At 35.8% G+C, this 13,419-nt stretch overlaps 1 protein-coding gene across 5 annotated transcripts in view; it reads right to left on the reverse strand.

The window, feature by feature from the left end:
* Positions 1-964: 964 nt before the first annotated feature.
* Positions 965-13,419, reverse strand: part of Heatr5a (HEAT repeat containing 5A) — a 125,356-nt gene continuing 112,901 nt past the window's right edge. For all 5 annotated transcript variants that reach the window (XM_077799597.1, XM_077799595.1, XM_077799598.1 and 2 more), the window contains 4 exons: positions 11,244-11,468; positions 5,866-6,020; positions 3,138-3,351; positions 965-2,607 (listed from right to left, as the gene is read on the reverse strand). In XM_077799597.1, the coding sequence (XP_077655723.1) occupies positions 2,300-2,607; positions 3,138-3,351; positions 5,866-6,020; positions 11,244-11,468 (902 nt within the window). In that variant the 3' untranslated portion in view covers positions 965-2,299. The remainder of the gene's footprint in view (positions 2,608-3,137; positions 3,352-5,865; positions 6,021-11,243; positions 11,469-13,419) is intronic.

Raw genomic sequence — 13,419 nt, forward strand, 5'->3', positions numbered from 1 at the left:
ATATTATCAGTTGATTAGTTTGAAGGTTAAATTTCTTTCCTCATAATGCAAATCTAATTATAATAAAAGAATAAAGGGAATTCTTCCCTTCAAAATTATTACAAAAATTCCTGGGTTATTATGCATCTATTCCATCAAGTGTTATTTTCTCAGCCTGTATCATGGAACTCTTTCCATGAAGTTCACCTTGGAAGCCCCAGTTTTCTTCTGTTGAGCTCTGTAACCCATTTATAGTGCTTATATGTATATTATTTTAAGTGTATTAATGTTTCCTTTGAGTTGATGGTGGTTTACTTTATAGAAGTAAAATTTAACTTCAATACTCTATTAACAAATCTGTTACAATTGCAAAGAATACCCCAAAGGGCTCTTCTGAGAAAAAAGGCCAAATTATAAAGGGATCTTATTTACTTTGTAGTGTAACAATGGTCCACTTTATGCTTTGAATATAACCCTTGGTGCTCTGCCACTGCAACTTATTTTTAAAATGGATGTTTCTTTCTCTTCCTTTCTCCCTGTACCTCCCTAATCTCTCTTTCTCCCTAATCTCAGAGGAAATAGGATTAGCTTTCTCCCCTATCCTAGGCAGATTTATCAGTCCCTGAGTTCACATCCACTACAGGAACGAAGTAATCCAGACTTTGGGGATGGTACCAGAAGATCGCAGAAATGACAAGTGAATTACAACTTGTGGAATGTAGCCTATGAATCACCTCTTTAAAAGTCCCCTGTTCCTGTTGATGGGCAGAATTAAAGCCTTTGGGACAGGAGTCCCCTATGTTTCTCCTTTGCTAGCAAAGCAATAAACCTTCTTTTTCGTTTTTCTCAAAACTGTGTCCTCCTTATTGGACTGGCATTGGGCACAAGGACGGAGCTTTCAGCAACAGTAGTATTGACTTTTTTCTGGAATCTGTAAGATTAAATAGTTATCTTTTCTGAATAAAATAATTTAAAATACAAGAAGTATAAAGAAAAGTAGCTTTATTTATGTAATTTAGAAAAATTGATTGTAGTGTTAGAATTTGTCAAATCTTTTCCATTCTGAACAATTTATAAGAGTATTTATATACAAACATAATAAAATAGAGTACATCACACATTGTTCTTCCTTGAATCAAAGTGTTTCTCAATTCTGCACATGCCTCTATCACTTCAGATTGTAATTTTTAACAGGGAAATGCTTTATTTGACATAGTGTTTGATTCACACAGTATAATAACAGTGAAGTGGAAGGAGCATCAATTATCATGAACAGAGTTAAAAAATATTTTTCAACCAATACTTTATCATTAGTTTATTTTCTGTATTAAAATATGTTTCATGTTAAAAAAACATACTTGTATTCACTGATGATCTAAATTTGTTGTACTAAATTTGGCATTTATATAAACCCATAATTGATCTAATAAATACAATATAGATAAGAGTCTTTATTAAACTCATCAATATAAATGTTTGCCGAAAATGAAAAAAACTGTTAGGAACAAAGGTCACAGAAAATACATGTGAGAAATAGTGCAGTGGACAGGCCCTATTCTATTTAAAATGAGTAAAGCTTTCATTTTGTGAATGCAATACACATTAACCCAAAATATGTGAGATCTTGATATTTGTAGATACCAGATCTTATGTCACACTTTGGGGCTATAATTAATTTGTACCATTATATACCGGATAATTGAAAAACAAATTTCTAAATAGCTCTTTAGTCATTCATCTTTCTGGACAAATCCAATAAAGTTTAATACTATTACTGAATAAAGCAGAATTTTCAATTAGCAACTGGGATATAATATAAGTACAGATAATTTATACCAGAGTGAATCTATATCTGTCAAGAATTAAGCATAACACATGTATATGGATTGACAGAAGAAATTCATTTCATTTTTGAAGCAGTGGACTGTTTAGTTCTTTAGCACTTTTTTTTATATTTATTTTTTAGCTTTAGGTGGACACAATATCTTTATTTTATTTTTATGTGGTGCTGAGGAGCGAACCCAGTGCCTCATGCATGCCAGGTGAGCCATATCCCTAGCCCCTTTTTAGCACTTTTTTGAAATTCCTGGCAAGAATTATAACAATTCTACTCACTTATGAAATGGAAAAACAGACAAACAAAAACAACCACAAAAAATGTTAAGTTTGCTGTCACTTTGCAAAGTCACAGCTATTTAAGTTAAAACAATCCACTAGATCTCCAAGTGCACTTGTGTCTAAAATTTCACTTTTGTCCCCAAAGGAAAGGAAATAATCAAGTATTAGATTAAGGTGCTTACTGTTTCAAAAACAATTAACATCAGAGAAAATTGGTCTTTAATTGGATGCTTGAATTATTTCCAGGGTTCTTAGTATGTTTAGATGATGGTAACTTGACTTTGATACTTTCCTGATTGCCCTTAATAGCGGCCTCAAGGCGGGCTTTCAGGGCTGGAGAAGAAGCCATTACGTTTTTAAAAACTGATGAATACTGAGGCCCAATCTGCATGAGATTTTGCAAAGCAAAGTCATGTAGATTTCTCATTATTGAAGTTGCTGATCCCAGGGCATTCTCATCCAAAAGGAAGGAAATGAGAATGGGCAGAAGGCAGGCCACCAGCTGAGAGCCTAAAAAATAAACAAAGAAGTTCAGAAAACAAAAATGTTCATTGTACAAGGTGGCAAAAGGACTTGATCTTCCCACATTTTTCTTGCAGGGAGGAAAACAATTTTTCTCATCTCTTCTCCCAAATCACTACTAAAATATTAATACCTGGGATTAATATAACACCTGTCTTTTTTTTTTTTTAAAGAGAGACTGAGAGAGGAGGGAGGGAGGGAGGGAGGGAGGGAGGGAGGGAGAGGAGAGAGAGAGAGAGAGAGAGAGAGAGAGAGAGAGAGAGAGAGAGAGAGAGAAAGAGAGAGAGAATTTTTAATATTTATTTTTTAGTTCTCGGCGGACACAACATCTTTGTTGGTATGTGGTGCTGAGGATCGAACCCGGGCCGCACGCATGCCAGGCGAGCGCGCTACCGCTTGAGCCACATCCCCAGCCCTAACACCTGTCTTAATGTGACTAACTGAATGTTTTATAATTTAAATAACATTGAAATTCTGACTTTAGAGGAATTCTGAAATATCAGAATGCTGGCACTTACGATGCTGTTCTTCAGCAATGATAATCAATGATTCCAAGACCTTTATGCCTTCTTGAAAAATCTGAAGCTCAGTAGTATCTTCAGGTTTTCTCTTGTCTATTTCCTGTAGTTTTTCCACAATAGAGGATGCTAAAGAATAAATGTATGGGTAGGAAACAGCTGGATTTGGATACTGAAAAATGGAATGGAGGAGCTGATAGGTCTTGACTTGTACCTAATGAGGAAAGAGACAAGAAAAATATAAATTGTAAATTTTAGAAAAGTCCCTAACACAAACAAACAAATCTCTGAAGACTCCTGGTACTTAAAATAAATTCCACTATTGTGTATAATTATAATGCTCCAATAAAAGAAAAAAAAAACTCCTTGAAATTAAAGTTGCAGAAGTATTTAAATTTATTTCTAATTTACTTTTAATTTTGGAAGTCCAAGTATTAACAGATATTGAAATTTGGGGAGAGTTTTTAATTAGCACCTTAAATAAACCTCATTTGGCTACAATACTGCCACTGTGCAAAGCTAGTATAGTAACAGTGGTCCACTTTTATGCTTTGAACATAGCCCTTGCTGCTTTGCTACTGCAACTTTTTAAAATATATATATATATATATATATATATATATATACATTTTTTAGTTGTTGATAGATTTTTATTTTGTTTATTTATTTGTGGTACTGAGAATCAAACCCAGTGCCTCACACATGCTAGGCCAAGTGCTCTGCCACTGAGCTACCATCCCAGCCCTATAATTTATTTTCAAAAGAAAATGTTTCTTTTTCTTCCTCTCTTTGTGCTCCTCCCTAATCTCTCCCCCTCCTTAATCTCAGGGGAAACAGGATTACCTTTCTTCCCCATCCCAGGCAGAATAATCTGTGCTTGAGCACATATCCATCACAGGTATGAAGTAATGCAGACTAGGGAATGGCACCAGAAGATCTCAGAAATGACTATCTCCCAAATGAAGAAGTGAATTATAACTCCAATAGAGAATGTATGGAATGTAGCCTTTGAATCACCTCTTTAAAAACTCCCTGTTCCCCATGGTGGGTAGAATCACAGCCTCTGGGACAGGAGTCACCTGTGCCTCTTTGCCAGCAAAGCAATAAACTTCTTTTTTTGGGGGCTGGGAGTGTGACTAAGTGGTAGTGTGTTTGCCTAGCAGGTGTGAGGCACTGAGTTCGATTCTCAACACTGCATATAAATAAATGAATAAAATAAAGGTCCATCAACACCTAAATATATATATGTATATATATGTGTGTGTGTATTTTAAAAAATCGTTTAAAAAACAAACCAAAACCTTCTTTTTCCTTTTTCTCAAAAACATGTCCTCGTAATTGGATTGGCATGAGAACAAGGACCAAGTTTTTGATAAGAGTGTTCAAACCTGATGCTAAGAAGAGCTGTAACAATGTGGAGTGAGAAGCGGTAGGGGAGGATAACTATGAGTGGTTACTTTTTCTTCTTTTCTCTAGTTCCCATTTTCTTGCTCATTTTAAAAAATTTACTCTCCATAAAGTACAATAAGAATAGACCAAAAACAAATCACATACATTGGATGTACAAATGTCACGGTCTGAAGACTTTAAGGAACCCTGACTAAACTGCACTAATTATGTGTCATCACATGTCAGAACCACCACTTGGAGAAGGCTACACAAAGCTCCTGCAGGCAGCAGCAACAAATGGGACAGAACAAGAAATGACTATACATCAGATATATAAGTCATTTTTTAGTGAGAGATAATTTGGTTCCTATGTCTTTGGGAATAAATGTACTTTTTGGGTATGGGCTACAACTCTTTCTTTCTTTTTTTGGTGCTGGGGATCGAACCCAGGGCCTTGTGCATGTAAGGCAAGCACTCTATCAACTGAGCTATATCCCCAGCCCTACAAACTCGTTTTGTAGCACATAAAGGAAAAGGAAAATTAATCTAGCAAATGAAATGGTCATAAAGGAATGGAATCAATTTGTTTTACTGTTTCTGCAACAATTATTATTTCACAATCAAAATCCTAAAGGCATATGCTAGAGTCTCTCTTTTTTAAAAAGGAAATCTACTATAAGCCACAAAATATCTTATAAAAGCCTCTTATTCTATAGCTTGCTCTATCTATCTATCTAACTATTTGTGTGTGTGTGTATGTGTGTGTGTGTGGTGCTGCGACTTGAACCCAAGGCCTTGGGCATGTGAGGCAGGCACTCTACCAACTGAGCTATATCCCCTATATCCCCAGTCCCAATAAAAAAATTTTTTTTTTTTAAAGAGAGAGGGGGAGAGGGGGAGAGAGAGAGAGAGAAAGAGAGAGAGAGAGAGAGAGAGAGAGAGAATTTTAATATTTATTTTTTAGTTTTCGGTGGACACAACATCTTTGTTTGTATGTGGTGCTGAGGATCGAACCCGGGTGGCACGCATGCCAGGCGAGCGCGCTACTGCTTGAGCCACATCCCCAGCCCCCCAATAAAATCTTTATATCAATAAAATTTCTAGAGTGACATCAATTTAAAATGCCCTCATTTCAAATTTTGCTTTTTATCATTTTCTCACTTTCTCCCCCTTAGGGTAGAGGAATAAAGACCAGTATTATTTGGCTTTGTTTTCCAAGAACAGGCATTAATATCAAATCTAAAAATAAAAACCTGTTGTCTGATACTTGGAAGCCAAAAAAATCACAAAGAAAAGTTTTGTAAAAGCCTTACAAACATCTCTCTACTAAGACACTTACCATAGGATCTTTTATCTCAAGAGCAGCCTTAAATTTCTCAATGCAGCTCCTCTGAAGGCATGGGATGGTAGTTACTTCTGGACTGGTAGACAAAATAAATACTGTGATAGCAGTAAGTAGACTGACTTCATCAAGTTCTTGATGTGTTCCATCAACTAAAGAGAAATGATCTATTAGAACAGATTATACTGACTGCTCTATGTATCTGTGAGAAGCTGTCTTTAGCTTGGTAGCAATAATTTTCTTTGTGACTACAACAGATATAGATAATTTTGATTGACAAAGTTATTATAAATAATTCTAAGAGCCAAAAATTACCAAAGCTATTGTACAGACTCCAACAAATACATATGTACTAGCACTGGCGATGTAGCTCAGTGGTGGAGCACTCGCCTAGCACGTGCGGGTCCCTGGGTTCAATCCTCAGCGTCACGTAAAAATAAAATAAAGGTATTGTATCCAATTACAACCAAAAAAACAAATATTTAAAAAAATTACATATGTACATTTACTAGTTTTGTGATTTTAGACATTTAAATCTGTCTTTGAGGATTAAATGAGTTAGAATATGTGCTACACATTATGTTCAATATGTATTAGCTTTAATTATTTTTCTTCTGTTTTGAAGATGGTATCTCACTGTGTTGCTCAGGTTGGCCTTGAACTGGGCTGAAGGGACCCTTCTGTCTCAGCCTCTCATGTAGCGAGACTACAGGTATGTGCCAACATGGTTGACTTATTATTTTTTCTGTGCAGCAACACTAACACACTTGGGCAATTGTTTTTTTCTTTGTTAAGTATTTTGACAATAACATATACCAAGTGAAAATGCCTTAGCACTCAGTCTACACATATTACTTATCAATAGCAGAGAAAAACCTGAAAATAGCTGTGGATGCCACAAAGGGATTCTGTATTAGAAGTAATCTATCTTCATTTTCCAAAATCATATTCTCATTAAATAATTTTAACTAACCTATTGTGAAAAATCAATGTTATCTGAAAAGAAAGGGTGTGACAAATTCAACTCATTAAATTATTTAGGAACGGGCTGTTAATTGTAAAGAAATAACATAAATAAATAGTAGCTCTGGTCATATTCATTCAACAAATAAAATAATTAAGAAATATTATGTTTCAGCTAGCCCTCTTTTAGGCACTGAGAATACAATTACAAAGAAGCCATACCATAAACTGGGAAGACAATAAATAATTTCCAGCTACCAACAAGGTCCATGCATATAAAAACTATATTAAGAAACCCATAGAGGGGCTGGAGTGTAGTTCAGTGGTAGAGTGCTTGCCTACCATGTGTGAGGCCCTGGGTTCATCCCAAGCATTGCAAACAAACAAATCATAGAAAGCAACCTAGACTAACTGATATTGTGTGGTCAGAGAAAACCTTGAGGAGATAATACCTGGGCTGATACCTCTAAGAGACACTAGCAATGAATGCAAAATTTTATGAATGCGTGGAATCTATTTCTTTTAGACATCAGAGCAGTTTTAAGATAAAACAGGTACATGGGTAACATTTAAAGTTAAAATTATAGCACTGCTGTAAGTACTTAAATGTACCCTAAACCCTTACATCAGAGAGTATCATGAAATAGGTATTCTTATTCATTCTCTTTCTCTCTGGTGGTTCTGGGGATTGAACTCAGGGGTAATCTACCACTGAGCTACATCCCCAATCCTTTTTTTTGTTTGTTTAAATATTTTTTAGTTGTCAATGGACCTTTACTTGTTTGTTTGTTTATTTATTTATTTATATGCGGTGCTGAACCCAGTGCCTCATACATGCTAGGCAAGCGCTCTACCACTGAGCCACAACTTCAACCCCTTTTTGTTATTTATTTATTTTTGAAACCAAGGATTGAAGCCAGAGGTACTGAACCACTGAGTCATGTCCGTATATCCCTAGCCCTTTTTAGTTTTTATTTTGAGACAGGGTTCAGTAAGTTATTTAGGGCCTCACTACGTTGCTAAGGCTGGCTTTAAACTTGCAATCCTCCTGCCTCAGCTTCTTGAGTTGCTGGGATTTTAGGTATGTGTAATTGCACCTGGCTTTCATTTTATTATTATTTTTTTATAACTTACTTTTTTTATGTGGTGCTGAGGAACAAGCCCAGTGCCTCAAAGGTGCGAGGTAAGCACTCTATCACTGAGTCACAACCCCAGCCCCTGGCTAGGATTATTATTATTTTTTGAGGATGGCTTGGATTCTTCCTGCCTTAACTCCTGGAATAGACAGGATTACAGACATATACCACCATGCCTGGCTTCTTTATTCCATTTTATGGATTACAAACAGAAATTCAGTCATTTCCTCCAAAACTACACAATTAGTAAGGCAGACAGTTTGATTCCAGACAGTAAACTATTTACACCATGTGGCTGTATTGCTACCCACACAGCACAGTTAATTTCAGTCATTATTTATGGCAACTTGAAACTGCAACATACTCAGTCAGTTTAGTAAAAATGTCTTTTTTATTCTTGGTAAGATAAAGTTCTTTTGTGTTCCTCTTTCCATTTTTTCCAAAATTTCTTTAATCCCACTTTTTCTTTTTTTTTGGTACCGGGGATTAAACTCAGGGGCATTTAATCACTGAGCCACATCCCCAGCCCTTTTTATATTTTATTTGGAGACAGGGTCTCACTAAGTTGCTTAGGGCCTTTCTAAGTTGTTGAGGCTGGTTTTGAACTTGTGATCCCTCTGTCTCAGTCTCCTGAGTTGCCAGGATTATAGGTGGGAGCCACTGTGTTTGGCTTACTCCCACTCTTTTCCCTAGAATAAATGTAAAGTTCCCTTAGCAGTAGCCCTATGGAAGAATTCTGGGTGGTAAGGAACTGATACTTCTTGCTAATAGCCATCTGGGAAACTGCCTCTCTGCCTGGTGTTCTGGCTTTCTTAACAGTAACATCATGAGAGACCCTGAGCTAGAACCATCTGGCTAAGCTGCTCCTGAATCCCTGATCCATTGAAACTGTCAGATAATAAATGTCTACTGTTTTTTTTTTTAAATATTTTTATTTTTTTAGTTATTGGCGGATACAACATCTTTGTTTGTATGTGGTGCTGAGGATCGAATCCGGGCCGCACGCATGCCAGGCGAGCGCGCTACCACTTGGGCCATATCCCCAGCCCTGTCTACTGTTTTAAGTCACTAAAATTTGAGGCATTTGTTATACAGCAAATGTTTTACATCATTGTTGGTACCTTTAAATTTCTTAATAGTCAGTCTTAGTCTCATTCCCTCAAATACAACCAAAAACCCCATTTGTGTGTGTGTCTGTGATCAAAGAGGTAAACTCTCCATAACCTTCAACATAAAAACCTTACTTTCCATACTTAACCTCCTGTTCTTTCCCCTAATTCAGCAGAGATTAATCTTCCTAAATGCTCTGTGAATTTTATTCTTGCTTAGAGAGGGACACTGCTTTCTTTTTTGGTATTTTAAATTCCAGACCCCTCTCTACGTTTTTTTCTCCCCATTAAATATGAACTCATGTTAGAGTTTCGGAGAAATTCCTTAATCCTATTCATTCCCTTTAGCTGTTTCTCTTTTTCCTATGAAGAGGAACCTGTGTGTGTCTTCCCCTTTCCTCAGCTCTCCTTTGTTCTTCAACAGGGTCCTACTGCCATATTGCTTGTCTTTTCTACAGCATCTCATACTGCTGAACACTCCCTCTCTATTAAAACTCTCTTTTCTTTGACTTCTCTGACTGCACTATCTTCTGAATCTCTTTCTACCTTAATTCTGGTTCTTTTCTTTTTCCATAAACTCAAATTGGGTAAATTGTAATATTTATAAGCAGGACAAGGAAGGTAGGGATAAAGTATGTCTGAAGACTTTTTACAATCACTATAATATACTACTAAAAATAAAAATTACATAACTGGAGCTGCGGGTGTATATTAGTTGTAGAGCACTTGCCTATCCTGCACAAAGCTCTGGATTTTATCACCACACTGAAAAAACAAGATAAAACAAAACCAAAAACAAAACACACAAAATTCACATAACAATAAGATAAAAATATTTAGTGGATGGGGAAAATAACATTGATTATCATTTATTGATAAATGATAAGTAATAAACAAGATGCTTTTTATACATTGTTACTGTGCTAACAATTTTCTGCAACAAAATATCATTATTGGGTTCCCTGTGAGTGCATCTGTAATCCTAGCTACTCTGGAGGTTGAGGCAGGAGGATAGTGAGTTTAATGCCAGCCTGGGCAATTTAGTGATGGCCCATCTAACAAACAAACAAAAAAACCCCAAACCAAAATAAAAACATAATATCCTGATTTATTAATGAGAAAACTATAGCTCAGGGTAACTGGGTAACTTGTCCAGTCCCTTAGCTAGTAAATCCTGGGATGTTGGGTTAGATTTATTTTATTTATTTATTTTTAATATAAATGGACACAATACATTTATTTTATGTGGTGCAGGGGATTGAACACAGTGCCTCACACTTGGTAGACAAGTGCTGTACCACTGAGCCCCAGTCCCAGCCCTATCTTATTTTACATGTATAATGTATGTCTTATGCATTTTTCAGTTTATGGCATGTACTGAAAAATTGAAGCCTACTACATTTTATTTATCTATTTATTTTAGTACAGGGGGTTGAACCCAGGGGTGCTTAATCACTGAGCTACATCCCCAGCCCTTTTGTTTTTTAAAATATTTTTTAGTTGTCAATGGATCTTTATTTTATTTATTTATATGCAGTGCTGAGACTCAAACCTAGTGTCTCACACGTGCTAGGCAAGTGCTCTACCACTGAGCTACCTCCAGCCGTTTTTGTTTTATTTTGAGACAAGGTCTAAATTGCTTAGAGCCTTTTTAAATTGCTGAGGCTGGCTTTGAACTTGCAATCCTCCTGCCTCAGCCTCCTGAGTTGCTGGGATTACAGGTATGCACCACTGTGTCCAGCTACTCACATTTTAAATAAGCACTACATCTAAAGGTCCTTCACAACAATATATAAAGTCCCTGTTATTCAGTTGCATTAAAGGTTAAAGATACTAAAATGTATACATACCTTCTAAACACATAATACTGTCTTCTCTAGGTAAAAATGATAACCATGATCAAATAAATACCTCTCACTTTTTTAAACAAACTGAACAAATGCTTCCAAAGAGCCTTTTTTTTTTTAAAACAGTTTCTTTCTTTTTTTTTTTTTTAAAGAGAGAGTGAGAGAGAGAATTTTTTTTTTAATATTTATTTTTTAGTTCTTGGCGGACACAACATCATTGTTGGTATGTGGTGCTGAGGATCGAACCCGGGCCGCACGCATGCCAGGCGAGCGCGCTACCGCTTGAGCCACATCCCCAGCCCTCCAAAGAGCCTTAATACCTGGATTCCAACAATCAAGAACTGTTGTTAAAGCACTTCGAAGAAGATCAGTCCAAGCGGTGTGACTCTTTTCTGCTCGGGCCATGGGGGAAGATAATATTCCTTTCAGAGCCTGAAGTGAAGCTGCAACCGTTGAAGATAACTGGCCCCCAGGTAACTTTACTGCAGTTTCTCTGAGGACTCCAATTGTGAGGTACAATATAGTAGGGAGAATTGAGATGCTTCCTATAAGATAAAATTTTAAAAACAATCTAGATTTTAGTCAATATGAATATATAGAGTTCCTAAAAGTCATCAATAAATAAGATAGTGTCAGAGATTTCTAGCTTTTAAATTATTTCTTGGAATTGGCTCAATGGAAGAGTGTATGCTTAGTATACACAAAACCCAGCATACATGCAAGTTATTTTTCATAAAATATTATAATTATATAAGATAATTGAAATAACTCATAAGATTTTAAGGCTAGAATAAATTTTTTTTTAAATTCACTTTTTATTTGCTATCACTCTCAGATGTTGCTGCATTATTATTATTTTTTGTGGTGCCAGGAATTGAACCCAGGGTTTCATGCATGCCATGCAAGTACTCTACCACAGAGCTATATCCCCAGCCCTGGAATAAATTTTGATAGGTATAACTGGAGATATTTAAATTGTATCATTTAGTATCCTTAGTATCAGTATGAATTTGTCATCTTTTTTTTTTTATTAGTTACACATGACAGTACAATGAAATCATTATACACTGTCATCCTATTTGGTATTTGATAAACAAATTTATTTTATCTTCTTGCTGTGGTAAAACATAAGAAAATTTACCATTTTAATCACTTTTATAAAATATTTATTTTTTAGTTGTAGTTGGGCACAATACCTTTATTTTATTTGGTGCTAAGGATTGAAACCAGGGCCTCGCATATGCTAGGCAAGGGCTCTACCACTGAGCCACAACTTCAGCCCCCCATTTCAACCATTTTTAAAATATTTATTTATTTATTTTTTAGTTGTAGGTGGACATAAAATCTTTATTTCATTTTTATGTGGTGCTGAGGATCGAACCCAGTGCCTCATGTGTGCTAGGCGAGCATACTACCACTGAGCCATAACCCAACCTCATTTTAACCATTTTTAAGTGTACATCCAGTTGCATTGAGTATGTTCACAATGTTGTATAACTGTCACTACTATCCATTTGAATTTTATTACTCTTTTTCAAGGAGACTGTGGAGATCCACTCAATATGAATTATTCATTTTTCAGTCCACTAAGAAACTGAAAAGTCAGTTCTAATTAGAATGAACATGAAGAAACTAAAGTTAAAATGGTCAACTCAACTTTCCTGGAGACCAACAAGCCTGTATAGTGTATTTTTACCTCTAATCCTCGGCTAGTCACTTTTCTTTTTGTTACTCTTGGTGTGGGAGTACAAATATTTTTATTTTTTATTTTTGTACCAGCAACTGAACCCAACCCAGGGGCACGTAACCACTGAGCCATATCCATAGCCCTTTTTATTTTTTGAGTCAGGGTCTTGCTAAGTTGCTGAGGTTGCCCTTGAACTTGCAATCCTCCTGCCTCAGCCTCCTAAACTGCTGGGATTATAGGCGTGTGCCACTACTCTTGGCAAAGTACAAATCTGTGTGAAAGAACAAGGAGTAAAAGTTTTAATTCAAATTGAAGTTTAAAATCATGAGGTTAAAAATAAATAGCATATAAATTGGTCATAACACATTTAAGCAGAAATATGGCTACCAATTAAGAAGTATATATTAAGTACTAAGTACCTGTTATGTGCTAGATTTTTGTAGACCACAACATTTAGTTTTGATCAAGACACAAATATATGTATATATATATGTATAAGTAATAATCAAAGACATAAAATGTCATTGGCAGATAAAAGCTATAGATCTATATATAGAAAAAAAATCTGTATATACCTGATAAACAAAACTCAGTATGTGCTAAATAGTGAAGCTTTTACAGATGATCTAGGGCTGAAATTGGACTATTCTTTTTTTTTGGGGGGGGGGTGTTGTGATTGAATCCAGGGCCACAAGCATGCTAGGCAAGTGTTCTACCAATGAATTACATCCTCAGCCCTGGAGTTGAATTTTGAAGAAAGAAAACAATTTATAAAGTAGAGGAACTAGGCATGGTGGTACTTGCCTGTC

This window comes from Urocitellus parryii, chromosome 6, assembly GCF_045843805.1.
Source record: "Urocitellus parryii isolate mUroPar1 chromosome 6, mUroPar1.hap1, whole genome shotgun sequence".
NCBI lineage: Eukaryota > Metazoa > Chordata > Mammalia > Rodentia > Sciuridae > Urocitellus > Urocitellus parryii.